Source organism: Danio rerio, chromosome 15 (assembly GCF_049306965.1).
Source record: "Danio rerio strain Tuebingen ecotype United States chromosome 15, GRCz12tu, whole genome shotgun sequence".
In the NCBI taxonomy this organism is placed as follows: domain Eukaryota; kingdom Metazoa; phylum Chordata; class Actinopteri; order Cypriniformes; family Danionidae; genus Danio; species Danio rerio.
In genome coordinates, this window is record NC_133190.1 from 14,059,756 (window position 1) to 14,084,011 (window position 24,256).

Below are 24,256 nucleotides of genomic sequence, written 5' to 3' on the forward strand. Positions count from 1 at the left end.
GTCTGGGTGGCACCGGTAAAGCCAGGAGACGGACTGGAACTGGCATTGTACTGCTCTCTGGGGCTGGAGCCGACACTGGCGGGCGCTCTGGGGCTGGAGCCGACACTGGCGGGCGCTCTGGGGCTGGAGCCGACACTGGCGGGCGCTCTGTTCCTACGCCTCCTCCGTCTGGTGGTTTGAGAAGGGAGAGCATAGTTAACAGGTGAGGGAGCTTGCTCTGGAGCTGGAGCCGTAACTGGCGGGCATTGTGGGACTGGAGCAGACACTGGGGTTCCACGCAGTTCTAGAAGGCTCTCCAGAGGCTCAGAAAAAGGTGATCTTCGGACAGCCCGGCGCGGATTAGGCCGCAACTCCAGTCCTGCCTCTCTCCTCTTTCCCTTGGTTAAATCAGCTGGCCCCGAAAATATCCCTCACTGTTGCCCTCCACTCAGGCCTCCCTCCTGAGGGTTCTCCTCCCTCAGGGCAACAGAGAGAGGGGAGCCAGCGATCAACAAAGCTGCTTCAATAAACCGGTAAAGGTTCCAGTCCTCCTCATATGGTGGCATTAATGAAAGGACTGGATCCAAAAATCCTCCCCAAATAAACATCATTAATAACAAGTCAATATGAGAGCTCTTCGGGGCTAGCTCCAAAAACTCCTTGATACATCGCTCAGCGAGCGATTACCTTGTTTTAGGCGCACTATAATATTATCCGCTGGATCCATAAGTGACTGCGTCGTTCAGTCACGTTTAGCGTGATCAAAACAGAAACAAAAACAAAAAGGTGTGCATCCAAGTGCAGATATTTATTTACAGTGCAACAAACAAGGTGATCTAAATACAAAATAACAAACAAATGACTAAACTAGAAACTAAAACAGAGACAAGGCTCAGAAACAATAACTCTACAAACTAGACTTTAGCAAAAAAATACAAGAACAAGATTAAGAAACTCGGTAGCTAGGGATGGCTGACGTGAAACTGACGTTTCGACACAGTGTCGAGATCCCGAAGCGCAAGTGTTTCGAAACACTGCACCGAAGCATGATCCGAAGCACCCAAGTCACGTGACTAAAGTGTTTCGAAACACTTGGTCACGTGACTAAAGCGATTCAAAACATTGATCACCTCAGACGCGTTTCGAGACCTGGCGAATCTCCATTTGGCTGCCAAGGTCGTGAAAAATTCCATTTCATATGGTCTAGTGGACTGTGCATGTGCACGATGTTGCTATTCATTAATTGACTTTTTGGGTTTGAATCCCGACTTCTACAAATACTCCGAAATCATGGTTTTATGAGTTTTTATCATGTTTCTGTATTTGTATAGCCTAAATATGTTACAGCTGCAGTTACCCCATCAATTTAGTATCATTTTTGTAACACTGTAAAACAATAATTTATATTTTTACAGTACTGTGATAGTTTGGTTTAGGGTTTGGGTAGACATTAATAAAATACAATAAATGGGACATTTTATGAATAATATAAATAATTCTTTATAACTTCAGGCCACAGTTTCTGACCTAGCAACAACCCTGTTTTAAGACCAAAACAAGACATATTTATTAACAAACTGTTTATTCGGATATCAGACAAATGTTGAAACAAAACGATTCAAGAGCAAAGCATTACCAACTGGTATTCAAGCATTTCAAAATAGCTATTATTGCCTGGCTTCGAACCCACTATCCCCAAGCACTAGTCAGACACTTTAACCGCTCCGCTACATTGATTGAAGTTTATACCTACAAAGTAGAGTTTAATACTTCAATTTGCTCAACTGCTATGTGCTGCAGCTGTTTCAGTGCAATACATAAAAAATGACCACTAGGTGTCACTGTAGAGTGGGGTTTCGAAACGTTTCGAAGCTCAGACACATTTGCTTCGACTGTTTCAGTGTTTCATGAAGCCTCACTTTGCCCACCACTATCGGTAGCAAGACTTACTAGAACTCAGGACAAGAATGACAAAGAAGACAAACAACGCAGTGACAAACAGAGGTGAAATGGTTGTATAAATAGTCCAGGAAATTAACAGGAAACAGGAACAGCTGTGAGCCAATCAGTGTACGTGGACCGGGTGTAATGTGCGTGGTATGTATGAACTTGTAGTCTTTTGGGCGCTGTAGTAAATCTTCAGAGTCTGTGAACTACAGCGCCCTCTGGTAGTCACTGACCGTCATGACATTCGAGTAGTGATTTACAGGGTATTAATGTTGTTAATAAACACATACTTATCAGTCAACTACCCGATGACACTACTTTGTTTCTTAAAGATAAATCACAAATTCCAGTCGCTATCAAACTTATAGACTCTTTCTCCAATGCTTCTGGTTTAAAGCTAAATCTAAGTAAATGTGAACTATTAGCTATCAGAGATTGTCAATCTTCCTCTCTTTATAACATTCCTGTTAAGTCACAAGTAACGTATTTTGGTGTGTCGATATGCAAGGATGAAAAAAACAGATGCAGATCAAACTTTGGCCCAGTTATTGAGAAAGCTAAAAAAAAAATTAATTTATGGTTACAGAGAGATTTATCTCTAAGACGCCTGACCCTCATTGCTAAAGCCGAAGGTATTTCTAGAATGACTTACCCCGCCCTTTCTCTATATGTAGATAAACATGTATGTGCAGACATTGATAGAATGTTATTTGACTTTCTGTGGAAGCATAGGAGACATTATGTCAAGAAATCTGTTGTTATAAATCGATACGAATGTGGTGGTTTAAATTTTTTAGATTTTGGCTCTCTAAATAACACTTTTAAGGTAAATTGGTTAAAGCAGTATCTATCCAATCCGGATTCATTTTGGAACATTCTTCCTAATATTGTTTTCTCTAAGGTTGGAGGTTTCCCCTTTCTATTAATGTGTAATTATAATATCGCTAAATTGCCCCTCAAATTATCCAACTTTCATAAACAAGTACTTCTGGCATGGCATCTGATTTACAAGCATAATTTTAGTCCTCACAGTTATTTTATTTGGAATAATTGTAATATTTTATACAAAAACAAATCCTTATTCTTACCTTATTGGATCCAAAACAATATTATCTTAGTTTCTCAGTTATTAAATTCTGATGGTTACTTGTATTCTTATTCAGAATTTCTAAATAAATACAATATTCCTGTCACTCCACGTGAGTTCTCCATAATAATGGATGCTATTCCCCGTGGAGCCATATCTCTTCTCAAGAACTCTGCCAGATTCCAGAGTTCTTTGTCAATAGTTCATCCTTTTGATACAATGATTGGGAAAATTTGTTTTATATCTACTCCCTCTGGTCGGAACAAAAGAATTCAACAGTTGTTTCAGGCGGAGCTTACTTCTCTTCCATATATAGTGTCCCACTGGAATGGCTTACATGAGAATATCCCATGGAAAAAAGTGTGGACATTATACTTAATATGCAAATACTTAATAACCAATAAAGTAAGAGATGTCTCTTAAAAATCGCTGCACTTATTTTACCCTGTTAAACTTTATATTAAAAAGATGTATCCAAATATTGATACTTCATGTTCCTTCTGTGGCACTGAAGATGAAACTGTGTCCCATATGTTTTGGGAGTGTACTTATGCTAATTTATTTTGGAAGGATTTCTGTATTTTTGTACACACCTTTTCCTCTCAAAGTTTATCTTTGTCGTATAAGGATATTTTATTTGGATGTCATAACTTTCCTAAAGAAGACAAAGACAAATATTATTTGATTAATAAATTTATTTTGCTAGCTAAATTCTACTTACATAAATGTAGGTTTTAAGATGTCAAGGCGTACTTCCCTGTTTTCTGTAAGGACCTTAAATCTTACTTGGACACTCCTGCTATTTCACACAATCCCAAAGCTCATAAAACTATTTCATTGTGTAACGTTCACAATATATTTGTTACTCTGTAACTATTATTTGCACACCTGACTGTACTATCCCCTGGCATTAATTTATCTTTCTGTATGTTCTTTACAGCAAAATAATAATAATAATAATAATAATAATAATAATAATAATAATAATAATAATAAAATAAAAAAATAAAAATAAAAAAACCTTGATATGGTATACTGTGGTAGCCTCATTGCACATATCCTCGGAAATGTCCCAGCTTGACAGAACGCTACGACAGCCTCGGATAATGAAAAAGAAGAAAACAAGGAAACAAATAAAAAATTCGCCACAGTGCAGAAATGTAGTGAATATTTTCACCAACAGAGGGGGCTGCAAGGAGCTATACTGGTTATGTGGCGAGGAGTTGCTAATTTAGCCACAAAGAAGAAAAACACCTGTAATCGAAAGGTGAAAGAGTGCCATCGTGATCGTTTTCAAGGTAGTTATATGCTGATTATTCAGGTTAAATTAAAATGGTATCGCATGCCTGTTATAGGTCTAGTTTCTCATTCCAGAAAGATCCCCATTACAGCACATCATCATACAGGCATTAGCATTAAATGAGCTGAATAATTTCGTTTGCAGAAACGCAAACACTGTAGAATGGTTCAAATTAGAGTAAAACACGAAAGCTTAAACATAAAATAACATTTGAAATGTTTGAATAAAATGTTAAATGCATTTAGATATTGTTAAAATAAGTTATATTCACTTTTGTTTTGTAATTTTTTTTCTAGCCTTAATTTTGTTATTGATTTGTGTAATAAAATGTGGAATGATTGTTTGCTACTGTGACCTATATTTTTAATTATGCTTATTATATTTCTACTATTATATTTTTTTAATTATGCTTTTTATTATGCTTTTGTAACTGGGATTAATTATAAGAATCCCAGTTACAAAAAAAATAAATAAATAAATAAAAACTAAATAATAACAACAACTTCAAAACCTGCCAGATGTCCCATACAAAATATGCCAGTTTTTACCTTTTTACGTTCACATTTTTCACTTTTTACTACAATATCTTGAACACTGTATAAGGAAGTGTCTGTGATTTCCATTTCAGAAAACTGGCCACCTTTCAATCAGATAATTTGAAGTGCTGAGCATTAATGAAAGAGAACAAGAATATTGGAGCAAGGATGGATGAATGGATGAATTCTGCATTGTCAATGGTAAGCAAGCACCTAATGGCACGGTACTGGGGCTGGGTGATAATGGCAAAAGTTTAATTTTATATGTAATTAAAAAGTAAAAATATATATAATAGAATTTGTTATGAGCTATATGGTTATTTTTAAATCAACAGAATTGTAATATTTAACTTAAAGTTTTTATTTAATTTTTTTTAAATAACCAAAAATAAAAAATAAAAAATGATGCTAAGTGAACATTTTTTTTTTTTTTGCAGCTATAAAAACATTTCAAAATGTTTCAAAGTAGTTCTATATACAATTAAAGTCAGAATTATTAGCCCCCTTTTTAATTTTTTTTTTCTTTTTTAAATATTTCTCAAATCATGTTTAAGAGAGCAAGGAAATTTTGATAATATCTGATATATTCTTCTGGGGAAAGTCTTATTTGTTTTATTTTGGCTAGAATAAAAGCAGTTTAAAAAAAATTAAAACTATTTTAAGGTCAAAATTATTAGCCCCTTTAAGCTATAATTTTTTTCGGACACAACAGAACATTCCATTATTAAACATTAACTTGCCTAAGTACCCTAACCTGCCTAGTTAACCTAATTAACCTAGTTAAGCCTTTAAATGTCACTTTAAGCTGTATAGAAGTGTCTTGAAAATATCTTGTAAAATATTATTTACTGTCATCATGGCAAAGATAAAATAAATCATAAGGATGCACGATATATTGGCGGCCATATCGTTATCGGCCGTTAAATGTTATTTTTAAGATTATCGTTATCGATATGATAAACTAGGCCAATATCTTTAAGCCGATAAATTACGTAATTGTACGAAACTGTCTGCCTCTCACATGCGTGGGCGGAAATTGTTCAGACTTGTCCAGTGCATTATAATGGAGCTCTCCTCACATAGTTTATTTCTTCAAAGTCCGTCCTAACATCATGTGGTGTTGCTGTGCCTTAATAACTCAGTAAGTAACCACATTCCTTCTTATTGTAGATATGTTTGATTGAGTGTCATTGTGTATTTTGCTTTAAATCGCCTCAGAAAAAAATATATAACATGTGTAAACATAACAGCTGTGATGCACACGTGCTTAACTTGTTGGGTTGTTTGTAATCTAATATGATTATTTGTTATTATCAACACGTTGCTTGCCATGTGTTGTTGATGTAAGATTGTATTCAGTTTGATTAGAATATTCATATTGATTTTAACGAGCATATGTGAGGACTGTCACTGCATACATACACACTGAACTGACAGCCATCACAGCAGCACAGGGGAGAAGTGCGTAAGTCACTAAATCCAGCATAGGGGCTCTTAACTCACCACACATTCTTTCTTTATATTATGCACTGTGTTTATCATAAAGTCATCTGTGCTTAATGATCAGTTTAGGTATTAAATCAAAATCTGACTGCGAGGGAAAATCTGCGCCCACAGTTGAACGAAACTCACAGCGGTTTATCAAAAACTTTTCATAATAATTTTTTCCTCAATTGACAGCAAAAACGAACATATAAGCATTGTCTGACTGACAAGCAGCAGCTACACATGTCCAAAAGAATCTAAAACAAACGCCAAATAGGATGAATCTATGGCACATTTTCTAAAGTAAAAGTACTATCTATATTTAGCTGTTTGCTTGTACGGTGGCTCTGAACTGTCGAAACACCTCTAAAAAAAGGCTTTTTCGGACATGACATATTTGTACATATGTACATCACTGTAAAACCTTTTATTCAAGAACATTTAAGCTGGCTTCAGTCCTTGGCTTTTTCATTTTATTTTATTTAAAACATATTTAACTTTCTTGTTGATTCATGTTTGATGATTCTTGTTGATTTTGTTGAAATCCCATTTTATTATTTAACCTATTATTTTTATGCAACCGTTAAGTTGCATGTAAATTTGCTATGAAGAAAAGAAAATCATTTATTTTTTGGATGCTGATTTATGTGAAATTTTGAATATAGGTCTATATAATCACCTTGCAATTTTGAAATTATAGCTGTTTTGCTTTGAATATATACTATTCAGTTCATAAGAGCAGTTCAATATTTTATGAAGTTTGTTGTATAAAAATGTACCATTTTGAAATATTTATAATTATCGTCTTATTTATATCGGCTATTGGCCTCCAAGTCTGAAGAGTTATTGGTTATCAATATCAGCCAAATAATTCATATTGAAGCATCCCTAAAAAATCAATTATTAGAAATGAGTGATTAAAACTAATTTGTTTAGAAATATGTTGAAAAGAATATCCATTAAACACAAATTGAAGAAAAAAAATAAACAGGGCTTATAATTCAGGGGCTAATAATTCTGACTTTAACTCAACTGTGTGTAATATATATGTTATTTGAGAGGTGGTTGATAATATTCTGGCTTTTCAACTTTATTAACAACAAGTGGATTTATTGCTGCTTTATCAGCAGAACAGCACATACATAATGTTTTACTCTGTGAGAAAATGTAGAGGCATTGAAATTAGGCATGGGACAATAACCGGTTTCAAGGTTTACCGCGGTTTTCAAATGTCAAGGTTTTAAAACCACAGAAATGGACTGTTATACATTCTCAAAAATAAAGGTACGCGAGCTGTCACTGAGGTTGTACTTTTTCAAAAGGTACACATTTGTACTTAAAGGGTCCATATTGGTACCTCAAAAGTATACATTAGTACCTAAATTTTTTTGTACTTTTAAGGAACTAATATTTACCCTTTAAGTAATGATATGGACGTTTTACGTACAAATTTGTACCTTTTGAAAACTTACCACCCCAGTGACAGCTCCCGTACTTTTATTTCTGAGAGTGTACCCTTCTCAAGGTATATGTAAGTTTATATTGTAAGTTAATATGTGTTTTTGAAACTAATGAAGAACTAATGAAGAACTTGTGTTTTTTTTCCATGAAAGGTTATCATACTGTCCAAAATTTATACCGGTCCATGCCTAATTGAAATACAGATTTTTTTCCACTGGCACACCGGGTAGGTAAAGATAGATTTCGGATTTTACGAGTCCTGCAGACTGCCATTTTATCTTTAACAATTTAGTTTACTAAATTTTAAAACGTTGTGAATACATTTGTAAAATGTAAACATACAGTAACTGTTGTAACTCCCTAATGTCTGGCTGAAAATGTAGATTAAATGCAAGGCCATTTGCTGTTGTCACATATTTCTACGGTGTTATTGGCTAACACAATTCAGTATGGTATAGTTTATCATGTCTGTTGATGAAATAAATATTTATGTACTTTTAAAGAAAAAAAAATCACACAAGGGACAAGGCACCATTCATAGAAAGATAGCTTTATTGCACAAGGTGTTGGAGTACTCTTTTTCTGTTTTTGTTTTATTTTCATAGAAAAAAAATGTATATTTAAACACAAGCAATTGCAAATTTAAGCAACTTTTTCCATAAAAGTTTAGGAATCCCCTCCGCGTTTTTAATATTTTTTTCCCTTTTAGTTATTTGTCTCCTTTTCCTTTTTTCTTTTAATAACCAGCAAAATATTCAGAGCATGCAATGCCATTTTTCATCAAGTTAACCAAAAAGGTAGAAACCAAACAAAAGTAAAAACAAACAAAACATCCAACAACATAAATTAATCAAAACATAGGACAAATTATAAAAAAGGAGAAAAAGAACTCAAATGCCAGACATCTGGTCTGGGTTCATGTGCCCCATTCAAAACTCAAGGTGTAAAGTCTTTTTTCTTAGATTTTATACTTTTTTGTGTCTTTTTAATCCCCTCACATTTAAAGTTATACCTTTAACCAGACTTATAATTGTGCCCTGGTTGCTCATGGAGATGTCGAAAATAGTAATTATTTATACAAAACAGTTTCATATATACAAGAGTCTTTATTTGTAGATTAGAAATTATTATGCTGACAGGGACGCCTTGGGTATAGCAGGAGGAATTTTTTATTGGTCAAGTAAAAGGGGCTAATTTGGGCGGGGAAACAGGCATGTGGAGAGGAGTTCTAATCCCAACTCCTCCCAAAATCCACATAGCTTCTCCTATGATTGGTTGGAGCTTAGGGGTCCCTGATAAGACTTGCTAAACAGGCCTGCCCCGTTGCGCAACACAACTGCATTTTCTTTTCAATGTAAATCATCATCGAACTGAACAAAAAACAGCTGGAAACCTGGAAAAAAAATAAATAAATAATGGAACCAAAGATTAAATCAAGTTCATTTATAGTCAGCAAATGTTTTTTAAAGGTAAGAAAAGCAAAATACATCGGACTTTTGGGATGGTTAAGGGAATCATTTCACCTGAACAGGCATGAACACTGATATAGATATCGGTCTAATCTTAATGAAACATGTTCATGGCAAAATGCACTGGGCACGTCTGCCATCAGACAGACACATAACCCAGTCAGTGGGCATTTGAGCAGCAATAAGAGGAACACATAATTCTTTCACTGTTTTTTTTTAAACAAGTCCACATTCTTTGCAAATCTGTCTCTAGATTGGGTTGAATCTGGGCGATCAAATTTATCTTACACAACTTTGGGGTACACTGTAACACAATCCTATTTTATTAAGTGACCAATATAACATCTCCTGGTAAGTCAAACAGATTTTTGTTTTTCATATGCCACAAACAGATATATATATTCTCATTCAATTCGCTCAATTTTAAACCCAACACTTCATGTCCCTATTCTTAACCCTATGATTTGTTGCGTCAAGTCTTCCTATCATGAGATATGTTCAGACGGCTGCCTAAAACTGAAGCCTGTTGAACAAACAATAAATGTGTACTATTTCCTGTGAGTCTATTGCAGGGGTTGCATGTTTTAAGTCATCCATAAATATGCAGTACATAAATGTAGCAATCTTTCTCCTGATTTAGAAAGTTTGACCTATCAGACGTGCTGAAAGCTTGAATTTTTTTAAATCAAAAGAGCGACCTGACCTAAATGCTATAGTTCATCCTTCTGTCATCATTTGTTCAGTCACAAAACTTTTTTTTATGAAACAACCAATAAGAAGATTATTATTATTAGTATTTTTAAATAGTTTTTAGCTTTTTTGTCCATACAATGAAAGTCTGTTGCTGCGTCCCAATTCACATACCATCCATCCTTATTAGCATTTGAAAATAGAATTAGTATGTCTCAAATCATAGTATGTTGAAAAGTGTATGCCAAAGGTTCCTCATTGGTTTACTATTTCTGGTAAAAATTCAAAGTGTAGAAGCATTCATACTCTAACTGCTTATATTACCCACAATACATTGCACAATGGACGTAAAATTAATTAGAAACACAGGTGAAAAGTGGAAACAAACTTCAAACATGGCTGACATGTTAGACCAACTGTCAAGTAGGGAGGCTTCGGTAAAGTTCTTTGAATAACTGTTAATCAGTATCTAGCCAACTGGAACATATTTAAAGCAACTTTTCTCTATTATATTTCCTCTGCAACAACAATGTAAACTTATATTAAGATATGTTTGGGAATTTACTTCTGAATGCTTAATTACCCAAAGACCTGATGAGATCTCTCTGCATGTAAGACTCGCAAATGGCAGATTATCCTGCTGCTGTTTTTTTCCAATAAGGTAGGTGATTAAATATGAAAGAAATGTGGATGATGTGTCGAGATAATTGACGGGAAGTAACTAAGCAACCTAACGATCTGTTTATGAGGCAGTAGTATGTCACAAAGCTTACTTACTCTTCTATGACACTCTCAAAATATATATTTTTCCTTTACCAAAAAATAACATACTTTTAGGGCATAGTATAAGTATGTGAATTGGGATTCAGCATGTTCCAAGTTTTGTGGCACTGTAAACTGTGATCATTGTACTCAAATAAATTGATTATTATAATTATTATTATTATTATATCCATTGAAATTCATCTTTATTTACTTTGTTTTATCTTTCATGGTCAATAAATCATGCTCAAAATATGAGTTTAGGTGGGCGGAGCACAAATCATAAAACTGTACATGTAAGGGTAAAAGATGAACTTCCTGTTGATTGGCAGTTCTAGCAGACACGGTTTTGTGCAGCAATAGTAGCTACATACTGGGGCTGTGTTCCATTCTGAAGGTGTCATTTATATGCTCTAAATCCTACCCTCCAAATGGAAATCTTCAAAGTGATGAGTATGTAGAGAGCCCAAAAAACAGTTTTTTTTGGAATGCATGATTAAACTTGTGAAAAGTGTAATGGGAGCCAAAATTGTCCCATAAATTCGTTCTGAATGGCCATTTGAATTGGTTCCTTTGAAGTCTTCCTTTCAGTTTGGAATGACGCTTCAATATTGTGGCCATTGGCCCAATCTGAAATGGCACCCTAAACCCTTCCATCGAGTCTGTGCTTTTGTGATGTAATGCCTCTTTATTGGGTAGAGGTCCTGTCAGTGCGAAGTGCACATCAAGGGGAACTTATCTGCCACAAATGGACTTGCAAGCACCCTTCTGCAAGCTCAAATAACAAATGGGACAACCTATAGTTTTGTGGACATACTGTAACTAGATTATTTATGAAATAATCAGAATTCCATTTTTTTTTAATCAAAATTATTTTCTCGATATGTACATTGCAACACCCCTGCTTACATTGTTTGGACAAAAAAAAAAAGAATATTTGAACATTTCCTCAACAAGAATCAGTTAACATAGGTTTAGAAACAGCATGAGCATAAACGAATGATGACTGAAATTTCATTTTTGGATGAACTGTCTCTTTAAGGGCCTGATGGAAAGCTCTCAAAGCACTGTGGGTATTTTGAGCTACTCATTGGGCAGTAGAGATGGTGCATGGAATGAGATGGCACGCACAGATGTCGCGGGTCCATCTACGAGCTGGAGTTGCAGTGGCACATTTCCATTGTTTCCAAGCAACTGTAGAGAGTGTGTTGGGAAATGTCCATAAATATCTCCTTCATATCATACAGGCATGTTGCACTATGCAGCCCGGCTGATTATAACAATGACAGGAAGTTAGTTTGGGAACCTCAGAGGTCTTTTCCCAGAATCCCCAACACGGCGACTGCCGTTGTATGTCAAAATGCAACCTCTGCCATTCCTTTTCAGTCTTTCTTATGTTACCCGTTTATCTCAGCATTTCATAATCAACACCTCCTCTCGCTTACTGCTGCACCTCCCACTGAGCGATTGTCTTCAAATCTTTTTTTAAAATAAAAATTTTATTATTCAATTAGATATGGCATTAAATCTCTGCTCTCACCACGTATATATTTACTATATCTTTAGATAGAAATATATATGTATATATTTTGACAACAAACATTGCAATATATTTTCTTTTTTTTTTCTTTTCTTTTGTATTGCAGGAGCCCTGATGTAGTACTTTTTTCCATTTAAATCATTGGGAGAGTTTGTTGATTTTTGGAAGTTTCTCTGTGATGGGGCTTTGCTTTGGAAACTGAGTGAACGATGGAGGGTTGAGAGGATACTCGATTCATTTAGGGGCAGAACGAAAAACTCCCCCTCCTATGTTTCACTCATTCCCTCCTCTATCCACCCCTGCGCTACCTAAAGCTAGAGTCTCTAAGACCTTCGAATAGGAATGACCATTAGAGTCTTCATGTGGGGAAGGAAAGCAAAGAATAAAGAGGAACAATGAATAAACGCAGAAAAGCTACACAGCGACGGCAGATATCTCTCCCTCTCTGTTCATGGGCCCATCTGCCTCTACTTCCCCCCTACCTCTCTGCCCTCTTCCCGCCTTATCCAGGAGAGGCTGTTAGGCGTTCACAGTGAGACAGAGGAAGTGGTAATACTTTTTCGGGGAGGTCTGGTTGGGGAAGGAGGGGTAATAAGTTTATGGCATCAAACACAAACAATCGAACAAACAAACGAACGAACAAACAAACAACAAAACCAGAGCCTTTCTTTCATATTAAAAAGGAGTTGAGAGAGCTAAGAAGGGAGATTATTCTACCCTTTCGGTATTCTCTCCGTCCCGTCACCCCTTTTCAGATAGACTGGGGACCTTGTAGCTCAGTGGGCAGCACTTGGCATCTCCAAACAGATTCCTTTCCGATGCTGAGAGACCAAGCACAGGCCTGGTCGAGAGGTCCCTTTAAAGGTGTGTGCTGACAACATGTATACATATATCTTTACACGTATACATACACATGCACACACCACACATACACAAGCTTGAGAAAGCTCAGTGGATCCACTCGACCCTTCTTAGTGCTAAAGTTCAAAATTTAAAAATAGAAAACCGAACAAAAAAGTAATAATAAAAGTACAGTAACCATACATCCTTTGTGAAAATGGCTCCAGACATTTTTTTCATGATTTTCTGGTTTGTTTACAAAATAGTCAATAACACTCTATACTGTGTCATCAATTGCATGAAAAAATCGCAAAGACTCGATTCAGGCGGTTCAGACTTTTCGTCTTTGAGCTGTTTTTTCCGGACCAATGAGGATCAGGAGGGGCGGAAGGTGGACACCATTGTGGATTTGTTTATGCATAAGCTTTCCGAGGCAATGCGTTGCAGTATGACGTTATTTGAGAGACGGAAAAAAAATGTTTTTGACAGCCTGAAAACATCTAGATGGGTTAATGTGAAACAATTCGTCTCTTAAAACCTCTTTTCCCTATTTTCTGGTTAAGAAATCAAATGAACAAATGCACATGGAAAGCATTTCGTGCATAAGGTCCAAGGTGTCTTTGACAGAGAAGAGAAAGGCGAGTGGGGAAGAAAGTGAGAGAGAAGGACAAAAATGTAATAAAAAAAAGGCAAAATAAGGGAAAGGTTCCTGGGGTTTGGCATATTTAATCCTGGAGAAGGCTGAATAAAAAGCTTGAGCAGAAGATTAAAAAGAAAAGCAAATTAAGGTAACTGAGAGGAAAGGAGAGAAAGAGACCCCTGTCCTGCCATTGTTTATTTCCGCCCCTGCTCAGACTCCAGGTTTGCGTGTGAATGTACTGTATCTGTATACGTATACGTGTATGTGAGCTACACCAGAGTGTAGGATTTGGAGTATGCCCCAGCATTCTGCTTTTGCAGTCTGCCTAGCCCGGACGAGCTGCTCTCTAGCAGAGAGTCTCTGGATCCTCCAACCTTGGAGCTCCCGGGCGTCGGGCCGCTGCCTCCTGTGGAGCTTGCACTCGCTCCTGCTCCAGCGGCAACTGCCCCACTTGGGGCTGAGGATGTGGAGGAGGTGCTGGGCATGGTGAGAGTCCTCTGGGGCAGGGTGGCTGTGCCTGAGCTGATGCTGGAGCTCCCAGCGGCCCCGCTTGAGGGTGGGCCCGATGTACCAGAGGCCCCTGAGCTGGTCAGGCTGCTCAAGCCACCATGGCCCAGTGTCAGGGCCTGCTGTTTGGAGGGGTCTAATGTCATGTGACGACCCTGTGTGTGATAGGCCCGGGCAGCGAGGCTCCGGATGGAGGCTTCGCGAGGCGGGACCACCGGGCAGGGATCGTGCAGTTCTGCCTGTTTTCGGAAGAAAGGGTCCGTCTTCATGTATAGGGGGAGGTTACAGTACTCACCTGCAGGAAATAAATACATTTATATCATAATACTGTTATCTATTATTGACAATAAGAAGGCTAAATAACATTTTACAAGTTACTTGGACTTAAACTGGTGAGTTTTACTCGTTTTACACTTTTTAATCTATTTAGCCAATATTAAATTTTAAAGACTTTTAACAATTTTCCTGCTTAAAGCTTTATTCTTTTGTAGTTAAATTGTGTATGAAGTCTGGCAGAAAACGAAAAGCTGCTGTTTTCTGGGTCGATGTGGCTAGGATTTATACTCTCATTCTAGTTTAATAATCTGCTTCCAGTTTAGAATGACCCTTCAATATTGTGGCCATTGGCCCAATTTGAAATGGCATCCTAAGCCCTTTCACCGAGTCTGTGCTTTTGTGGTGTAATGCCTCTTTACTGGGTAGAGGTCTACTCTGGACCTTCCCTCAGTGCGAAGTGCACATCAAGGGGAACATACTGTATCTGCCATAAATGGACTTGCAAGCACCCTTCTGCAAGCTAAAATAGCAAATGGGACAACTTATGGTTTTGTGAACATACTGTAACCAGATTATTCATGAAAGAATCAGAATTTCATTTCTTTAATCAATATTATTGTCTCGACAAGTACTTTGCTAAAAGGACAATTCATTCAGTAACTTATGCCAAGCTAAAATTGCTCCTGCCAGAATTAGAGATTGGCTGAATGGATTCAAAAACAGTAAAACTTAACTGTTTAACTGGACTTGTAAATTGAGCATATTCTCTAAAAAGTGGAGTGCTCCTCTAAAAGCACCTGAATACATCATCAACTCACTCTTGTTGGCTCGATGGGGTATGGGCACTGCCACGTTTTTGCCACGGTCATAATCCTGTGGTTTGGGTGGAGAGGCAGTGAAGCGACAGATTCCTGGTTCAGATGGCGTGCTCATAGAGGTCATGCTGTCTGCGTTATCATTGGTGCCAGTGGTCATCTGATCAGAGGAGCTATCGGAGATGAAGCACTCTGTAATCTCAAACTTGGCATGTTGTAGGTGCTCCTCCAGCTTAGCATGTTCGTATGCTCTGGCCAACTCCTCGTATGTGGAAGACGCACTTTCTGTAGACACCATACTGTTACGTCCCTTATCTGAGGACACAAGAGGACAAAGAGAGTGTAAATGTGTTGATAATCAATTGATTGGCAAAAAAAGAGTCATTTAAACTACACATAATATGATCAAAATAGACAGACTATAAATAAGTAAAATTTGTGTAAGACCTGTGTCCTGGGACAAGCTGGCACTGTAGCTGTCACTCTCTGTAACTGTAATGCCATGCTGCGAGCCCACTGTCCGCCAGTCTGAGGTGAGAGTGCGAGCAGGTGTGGATGCCTGGCATTTAGTCAGAGTCCACTGGCTTGAATAGCGGTTTCTTGTGCTGTGTGCAGATTTCACACTCTTCCTCGATACTGGATCTGGGAAAAGTAAAACGAGATGGTGTGTGAAACATTCTCCACTATTCAGCCTATTATGGGATGAGTTTCTGAGTTGTGACATACTGGTGCCCGGCCTGATGTCTGACATGTCAATCAAAGGGCCTGTGTTCTGGATGAGGGCGGGGTGATGCACAGACACGCCCGTACAGAAGCTCTGAGGGTTCACCGATTGGCTGAACTCAGTGTCGGTCACAGGGATGGTGGCCTTGTCTTCACCTATCACACACAACATTACACATTACCCATTACAAAAGTCTTGAGGAAAATGTATGTTTCTTATTGGTTTGTCATGTTTAATTCAGTAATAAAAAAATAGATATTGATTAAAAAGCCGCTTTGAGTTATTTTGTTCAGCCGTAGCTTAATTTTTTAAGGTGAACTATTTAAATATTCATTAATTAACATTCAGATCCCAAAGTTTTGAACTAAAATATTTTTTAAAACATATATAATTTACATTTATTATTTTTTACAAGTATATTACACTAGTTTATGACTTGGCTATATGCAAACACACTGACCTATTTGTTTGATTCCTTCTTTATCCTCAATAAGAAGCTGCACGCGTGGGATATCAATGTGTAGTCGAGGTCCCTGAGGTGGGCCTTTTACTGGAGTGTCAAAACTTCGATTGTTCTTACTGCTCCAGGTGCAAAACAAACACAGACAGACACACACAAAGACAGAGGAAAAAAAGTATTGCCACTGCCAGTTCCTCAGATTCAATTAATGTGCCGTTTTAATTTTTGAGTTCTGTATAGAGACTATTAACTATATCCTTACCTGATAAGCATCTCAGCCAAGCTCTTCGCATCTGCATGGGAAATAAGAAGCATTTCATAAAAAAAAAAAAAAAAAAACTGTAAAGTTGCATAATACAACATATGACATAATAGAATATTCAAAAAGAAGCTTTGAAATTATTTAATAAAAATAATAATATACTTTTACTGAATATTTAAATGTAAAGTACATTTTCCTGCCTCTTTTGCTCTCACCTCTGAGTCTCTTGAGTCTTTTTTCCTTGCGTTTCTTGCGGATAATAAAGAGCAGAGCCATACCCAATGTGACCAGGATGACAGGACAGCCGATAGAGAAAAGCTTTTTAACATCATCTCCTTCCCCTCGTGCTGACTTAATAGGCGGAATTGTGCCTGCGGAGGAGAGAAAACACAGATAAGTGAATAGATCGAGATAGTGCTCATGTCAAGGTCCGTTATCTCTAAAATTCAGACCTAAAACAGCTTAATTAATTGATTTAACTGCTAATTGGGCATGTTCTTTTGTGCTGTCCTGTATTATAGGCCCTGGAGGATTTATATTTGTATATCCGTACAAGTACTAAATGACAATCAAGTTACTTGACTTAAGGCTCCAATCTGTTTTATGCCTGAATGAACTGGCGTGATGTAATTTCAAACACACTCATGCTACAGTAAAATCTATTTGGAGTTTGTTTCAGTTGTGCAAAAAAACAAGCAATCTTTTCAGAAAGGTTTGCTCTCTCTTGGAACTTACTCCCATCATAATCCAGAGTGGCAAACTGGGAGCTCTGGTTTCCACAGCCGGCGCTGTTGCAGGCCTTCATCTTCAGCTCATACCAGGTGGCCTCACGCAGCTCTGCAAGGAAGATGTCTGCCGAGGCGTTGGTGCGCACACTCTGCCAGGCCCAGGTGCCTTTGGGGCGGAACTCTAACAGGACAGCGGTGATGGGGCAGCCCCCACTTGTCCAGCCCTGCAGGTTCATGCGTGCATGAGTGGAGTTGATGTGAGTGAAGAGAGGCTGGTCCTTATTGAACTGTGGCTCTGAAAAACAAAAACAAAAAACACCACATTTTATAGTGTTCAAAAACGTCATGTTTTAAAGGAACAATTTAGGAAGAAAATTTATCAATGGCTTCACAACAATAAGTTTTGGCTGTTTTTTAATATGCATTCTTGCTTGTGTTGTCGTGTATCGTCATCATAAACCGCCAAAGTTCAGTTCCAAAACTTAAGACTGCAAGAACGGAGGATGTGTGAAAAGACCCGCATGCGTTCTTGATATCGAGGATGATTGATGCAAAGCTTGCTCTAGAAGTCTCAGAAGTCATTGCGGCTGAATTAAGGAGTTGGGAAGTTTTTGTGTACTTTTTTATGTAGCTTTTTATTAACATTAATTATTAATGTTAAGAGAAATAACTTATTCAGGGAAACTCCTGAGATAAATGAGATGGTGAAAGTAAACATTAACATGATGATCTTAATAAAGGCATAAACGCATTAAGGGTGTTTAAATGCTAACATTCATATTAAAATCAGTTTTATTTGTAGTGTGCAAAGTATTTTCTTATATCAAAAAGGAACAAGAAAGCAATAAATTGTTGTACGAATGCTTTATTGTAATGTTTAAATAATTTTCCGTTAAGATACGTGAAGGTCATGTGACCATCAGGCAGAATGCAGCCTCTCATTTCTATCAGGACATGTTGTGTTCTCGTGGTCTCCGAATTTTTTTATTTTCTAAGTATCTTGACAAATTCTCTGCGTTCTCGGAATTGAGAAACCTACATTTTTAAATGTTAAAGTAGTAAAAGTAGGACAACAGAAGGTAGGACAAACAGAAGTTAGCCGGTCACAATTTTGAAGGTAAAGTAGAAAAATGTGTTTTTATTACCAAGGGTTATTGAGAAAGAATAATGTCACATGGAACTGTTCAAAGAGTTGGTAGAATAATTAATTTTAATGAAAATTATTAATTGAACTACAGTAATGAAGCAAAGCCTGATTTGTACTTAAGGGTCGATTGATGACCTTGGGGTGTCTGCCACCCCCTGCATGTAACCAATGCTGTTGTGATCATTTATACTTCTGCATTTTGTCTGTGGTTCTCTGCAAGAACACTTCCGAAATGCTTGTAGGAGGTAGGGTTTCTATGTTCTAATGTTTTGAGCTTTTTTTTTGCTGGTGTTTTGAGTTTACACCAGACATGCGTGTGAAGCTAGTCTAGAAAGAGGTGGCAACTTGTGAACGTTCAACAACTTTATTCATAAAATAAACACAAAACAAAAGTATTCATCCATGGGACACACTAGTTGTTTAAAAAAACTTCCGCTACTGGTCTCGCTCTAGTCCCCACTCACACTTGTCACTGCTAACAAGTTGGCAAAACACAGATCATGCATTATGCTTTAAGTTGCGTATTTATATTTTTTGAGAGGTGCAGGTCAGGAGACAGTGAAGTGTAGGCTATGCTGGACCTACTGGGTGGACTCGATGCTGAAGTATAAATTGGCCTTAAGATGGCTAGAGTTCCTCACCTCTGCCGTGAGTCTTGGCTTCAATGATCTCGCTGATGCGACCGGCTCCCACACTGTTTTTTGCAGCCAGTTTAACCTTGTACCAGGTGCCACAGCGCAGGTTGTCCAACTTGAAAGATCTTTCACTGGAGCTGATGAAAACGTCCTTCCACTCCTCAGTGTTGTCTACTGAATATTGCAGCACGAAACCTGAACACACAGAACAATCAGATTACTGAATTTTTTAACACACATTTTAACATACCACTGCTTGTTGATTATACAAGATGGAGTGTTTACTACATACTATATAACATGTGTTTCATTTAACACAGTTTTATTTATAATTTTTTTTGATCAACTATTTATTTTATTTAATTTTATTTATTCAGTATTAATCACCAAAGCATGGATTTGTTTTTGTTGTGACTCAGGACACTGTGTGACATATATATCCTAACAAAAACCACTAGATGGAGCATTAACCTTACAGACTAATCAGAAAAACAATCTCAGATGTTTTAGATCACTGTAAACCTCCATTAGTTACCCAAAGAGAGAGAGAGAGAAATGCTGACTGCACAGTTATGCAAATAGACGCACAATATGGCGTCGCCCTTCATTAGGAGCGGCCCAGATTTGGTGTCTCACTTTGGCTTTGGCAGATGGCAAAATAAAGGGTGCCACATCAAAAGGATTTACCCGCTGACAGGCTTGTGTGCTCCTTATTCTCCTCCCACCTTTCCACACACAAACACCACAGACCTCTATGTTTTTACCTAATTTGCTGCAAGATGCAAGCAGTTTGACGGTAGCATGTGACACAGTGACAGATTAAACAATCTGGGCGAAAGATGGACAGAGATAGAAAAATGTGCCAAATGTAATAAACATTAGAGATAGGGAAAAGAGAGAGATCGAGAAAGATACATGTTCTTTGAGGAGTCATCAATATAAACAGTGTAAGGTAAAAAGTTAGATACAGGGCAGATGTTTGTACTGTACCTCTGATGGAGCTTCCTCCGTTGTCTCCAGGAATCCAAGCCAGAGTGATAGAAGAGGTGGACGTGGTGGAAACGGTCAAACGTGGTTGGTCTGGAGGCACTGCAACACAATACACATGCACATCTGCTTTGCTTGCACTTTTAAAATGTATATGTTTCGACTGACAGTGTAGCTTAATATATATCACTGCTTACATGGTCATTCATATTTGACACCTTGGCCAACAGAAAGGTTCTTGAAAAGTGACATCTGTGTTAAATCTCAACACTTTTGATAGGAGATTTGTTTAGGCCAGCAAAAGATAATCAAATATGACTGCATCTCTGAAACTGAACTCAATTGGTTGATAGAAATGTTGTTCCAGAAACAGCAAGCTACTGTTGACCCAGGATCATTTTGCAGGACAGTGTGTAAAATACGGTATTTCTTACCTTGTACCAGCAAGTTCACGATGATTGTGTCAAACCCCAGCGTGTTGGTGGCTGTGCAGGTGTAGTACCCAGAATCCTCGGCTTTCACAGAGCGTAGCACCAGGGTACCATTTGAAAGAATATTCCGGTGACCATCTTGAGTGACTGGGATTGCAGTGTCCTCACTGTGAGGATCAGATTACAATCATATTGACCTGCTCATTCATTGATAAAGCAGAATTTCTAAGAACTGGGACTAAATTAAGATGTGTTTGTGATCTTACAGCTAAACTTATGGGTATCCATACTAATAGTAAAGTGATTGCAAACCTGTCTTTGGTCCATTTGATTGTTGGTGTTGGCTCTCCCACAGAGCTGCATGGCAGCCGGACTTCCTTCATCCATGGAGTGGTCACAGTTCCACCAAAAGACAGGATTTTAGCAGGAGCTGAAAAGATGTACAAAGAATCATATGTAAATTTATTAGTATGAAAAATATCTTATGCAAGTAGTAGGGAGGACTAACCTTTCCAATTAAGTTGTAAACTCTTCAAAGGAAGTAAATGAAGGTTGGCAAAGGTTATTTGGGCCTAAAACGCTAAACAGACCTGGAGTCTTTTGCAGTAATGCAGTGCTCTAAAAATGCATCAAACAAGTTACAGGGTTCATATGGTCATGAAAAAAACCCGGAAAAGTCATGGGATTTTGATATACACTGTAGCATTTTTCAGGCCTAGAAAAGTTTTGGAAAAACAGAAACACCCACTAAGTTTTGCAAAAGTCATGAAAAACAAATATTTGTATACTTGAATATAAGTTAGTTGTCTTGACTTCTATCCGCATGTTAAGTGGTGACATATGTGATACTGTTTCCGGGTCCAAGCCGCCATTCATTTGAGTGGAGAAATCATTCGTTTATGATTACGTTTTATTCCTATCACACATATAAGTTAATTTTGTATAAAGTCATAGTGTACACAACAATCTCTGGGCTTGCTGTGTAACAAATAAAAAAAAAAATTAACAATTTATAAAAAAATGAATTACTTTCTAGCCATGGGATATTAGGCATGGACATATGAATTGCGATCGTGATTTTCGAAAGTATTAAATCACTTTGTAAACGTTTATTATTACCATTTCATGAGTCTTCCCATTTAGTTGAATAGAGTACTTGGACCCGGAAGCCGCTTCGCGTGATGTCACACTATCACACTTTCACACTGTCCCCATCCCATAATAGGCTGTCCTTAATATAAATATAATTTGAAATAGATTTCTGTGTTTACGATATGCTGTAATAAATTTGAACATGCATTGTATTTCCTTTTCATATGTAGACATTGCATGAAACAATAGGTCATGGAAATGTACCTGAAAGTCATGGAAAAGTCTTGGAATTTTAGTAGTAAAAATGTGTATGAACCCTCCAAGTTAAAAATGAGATTTGTAATAATTTATAAAACTATGGATTTATTCCATATTTCACTCCACTGCACCTAACATTGTCAAACATGTTTCAGTTCATTTCATTTTCTTGTCGGCTTAGTCCCTTTATTAATCCGGGGTCGCCCCAGCGGAATGAACCGCCAACTTATCCAGCAAGTTTTTACGCAGCGGATGCCCTTCCAGCCGCAACCCATCTCTGGGAAACATCCACACACACACATTCACACTCTACGGACAATTTAGCCTACCCAATTCACCTGTACCGCATTTCTTTGGACTGTGGGGGAAACCGGAGCACCCGGAGGAAACCCACGCGAAGGCATGGAGAACATGCAAACTCCACACAGAAACGCCAACTGAGCCGAGGTTCAAACCAGTGACCCAGCGACCTTCTTGCTGTGAGGCGACAGCACTACCTACTGCACCACTGCCTCGCCATGTCAAACATGTTCTGTGTGAAATGTGTGGCCCTAGTTGGCACAGGACATCAACATGGTACCCCAATGTTGTCGGACATTGCATTTTGTTTGGAAATAAAAATCGGGTTGATTTCAGAACCCAAAGTTAGACCAACATCAGTGTCTAAGGTCGGACAGACATTGCATTTTGATTACTTTCCAACACAATCTAAAAACAACAAAATATCAACGTCTAAAGAGGTTACAGCTTGACCTTGTGTGGACGTTACCACTAGAACGTCTATCAGACATTGGATTTTAGTTGCCATACCTGACGAATAAATGTCAGTATTTGACATCAATGTGACATTGGTTTAAGATATTGGTTGATGTTGGATTTCGGTCACTTTTCAACACAACCTAAAATCAACAGAATATCAACGTCATCATTTCACGTCGTTATTGGATGTCAAAATAACATTGTCCTTTGAAGCTGGCAACCTGAATCTAACCTAATATTTATTTCTTATAATGCTGTGTGTCTGCTAGGTTAAGAAGCATATAAGCAGTCTTATGACCCATTTTCACTGAATGGTACAGTATGGTACGGTACAGGGCGATGCGGGTCACCTTTATCTGGCTTGCGTTTCCACTGCCTAAAAGGTACCAAAGCTGGTGTACGACAAAGTCGACGTCGTTTGAGGATATCTCGATCAAAGTAAATCTACGCATGGTTTACATATCCAATGAGAAGCACTTCTTACAAAACAGATGCTTTAAACACATAAATACTTGTGAATAAATGTTTATTACAAACTTTTCTATAAACATGATTTGATTATAACTGCAGATTAATGACCATGCGAAATAGTCTACAGTAATGTCTGCAATTATATAAAATAAATAAATAAATGCCACAAATAAACACATACAGCTACTTACAGTTTCCGATATGTTACCAATTACAGAAAAACTACACACAGCATACATTTAATCCTTATTTGGGTTCAAAACAACACGCAGCATTGCCCACAATCAGTGCAAACCTCTCATATGTGTCTTTAATTTTCACCATCACATCTAACCTCTTGTTAGAGAGTAGTTCCATCATCCTGAGTTCATAATAGTCTAAAAGGTGATGATAATAGTTAAAGATGGCAGTTTGTTTGTTTTAGGTTGGTGAGAGAATCATTCGTTTCTTTTTTTTTTTTCAGGCTTATCCTTTGCTTTTTGAGCTTCACTTTTGTACTTTTCTGTTTATGAAAGAATCGGATATCAGAAGTGCTTTAATAATCACGCGCATGTTATTGTCATCAGCTCAAGAAGTTACTTCAAATATAGATGTGTACACGAGCAATCGCGAGCTCCCTGGAAAAAGTAAAACAGCTCGCACTTTTAGACAGCCTCGTGAAACAACAAGACATGTCAGATTTTGTTCTTGGCTTTGTGGCTTTACATCAAGACAAAGACAAGGTTTGTCTGAGCTCTGGTCTCTGAGCTTGTTATATGTATATAGTATTACAGTGTAATGCCTCAGCTGCGTATGTTAAAAAAAAAAAAGTATTTTTTTTCATTCTTTTGCTATTGTACAGTATGCATGAGTGACACTTCTCTGTAAGCCAATAGCATTCAACTGTGCGTCTAGCTCCGCCTTTTGGTACCCTTTTGTCATCCTTAGGTACCCTTTGCAAAGGGTACACAAAAAGTGGTATGGTACGG

The 24,256-nt window shown here is 37.5% G+C and overlaps 1 protein-coding gene and 1 long non-coding RNA gene across 12 annotated transcripts in view; one reads left to right on the forward strand and one right to left on the reverse strand.

Moving 5' to 3' along the window:
* The first annotated feature begins 4,250 nt into the window (after positions 1-4,250).
* Positions 4,251-24,256, forward strand: part of LOC141377785 (uncharacterized) — a 102,562-nt gene continuing 82,556 nt past the window's right edge. For all 4 annotated transcript variants that reach the window (XR_012390659.1, XR_012390658.1, XR_012390657.1 and 1 more), the window contains exons 1-2: positions 4,251-4,311; positions 4,942-5,050. This is a non-coding gene — a long non-coding RNA (uncharacterized lncRNA). The remainder of the gene's footprint in view (positions 4,312-4,941; positions 5,051-24,256) is intronic.
* dscaml1 (Down syndrome cell adhesion molecule like 1) overlaps positions 12,350-24,256 on the reverse strand; it is a 162,023-nt gene continuing 150,116 nt past the window's right edge. For 4 of the 8 annotated variants that reach the window (XM_073923417.1, XM_073923415.1, XM_009291532.5 and 1 more), the window contains exons 22-33: positions 21,021-21,138; positions 20,712-20,875; positions 20,281-20,379; positions 19,297-19,485; positions 17,516-17,803; positions 16,996-17,151; positions 16,781-16,811; positions 16,519-16,637; positions 16,061-16,213; positions 15,782-15,976; positions 15,338-15,649; positions 12,350-14,538 (exon numbers count right to left, since the gene is read on the reverse strand). In XM_073923417.1, coding sequence (XP_073779518.1) covers positions 14,006-14,538; positions 15,338-15,649; positions 15,782-15,976; positions 16,061-16,213; positions 16,519-16,637; positions 16,781-16,811; positions 16,996-17,151; positions 17,516-17,803; positions 19,297-19,485; positions 20,281-20,379; positions 20,712-20,875; positions 21,021-21,138 — 2,357 coding nt within the window. In that variant the 3' untranslated portion in view covers positions 12,350-14,005. Of the gene's footprint in view, positions 14,539-15,337; positions 15,650-15,781; positions 15,977-16,060; positions 16,214-16,518; positions 16,641-16,780; positions 16,812-16,995; positions 17,152-17,515; positions 17,804-19,296; positions 19,486-20,280; positions 20,380-20,711; positions 20,876-21,020; positions 21,139-24,256 lie in introns of all 8 variants that reach the window. The other 4 variants (XM_073923416.1, XM_073923414.1, XM_009291531.5 and 1 more) reach the window with 1 other exon arrangement.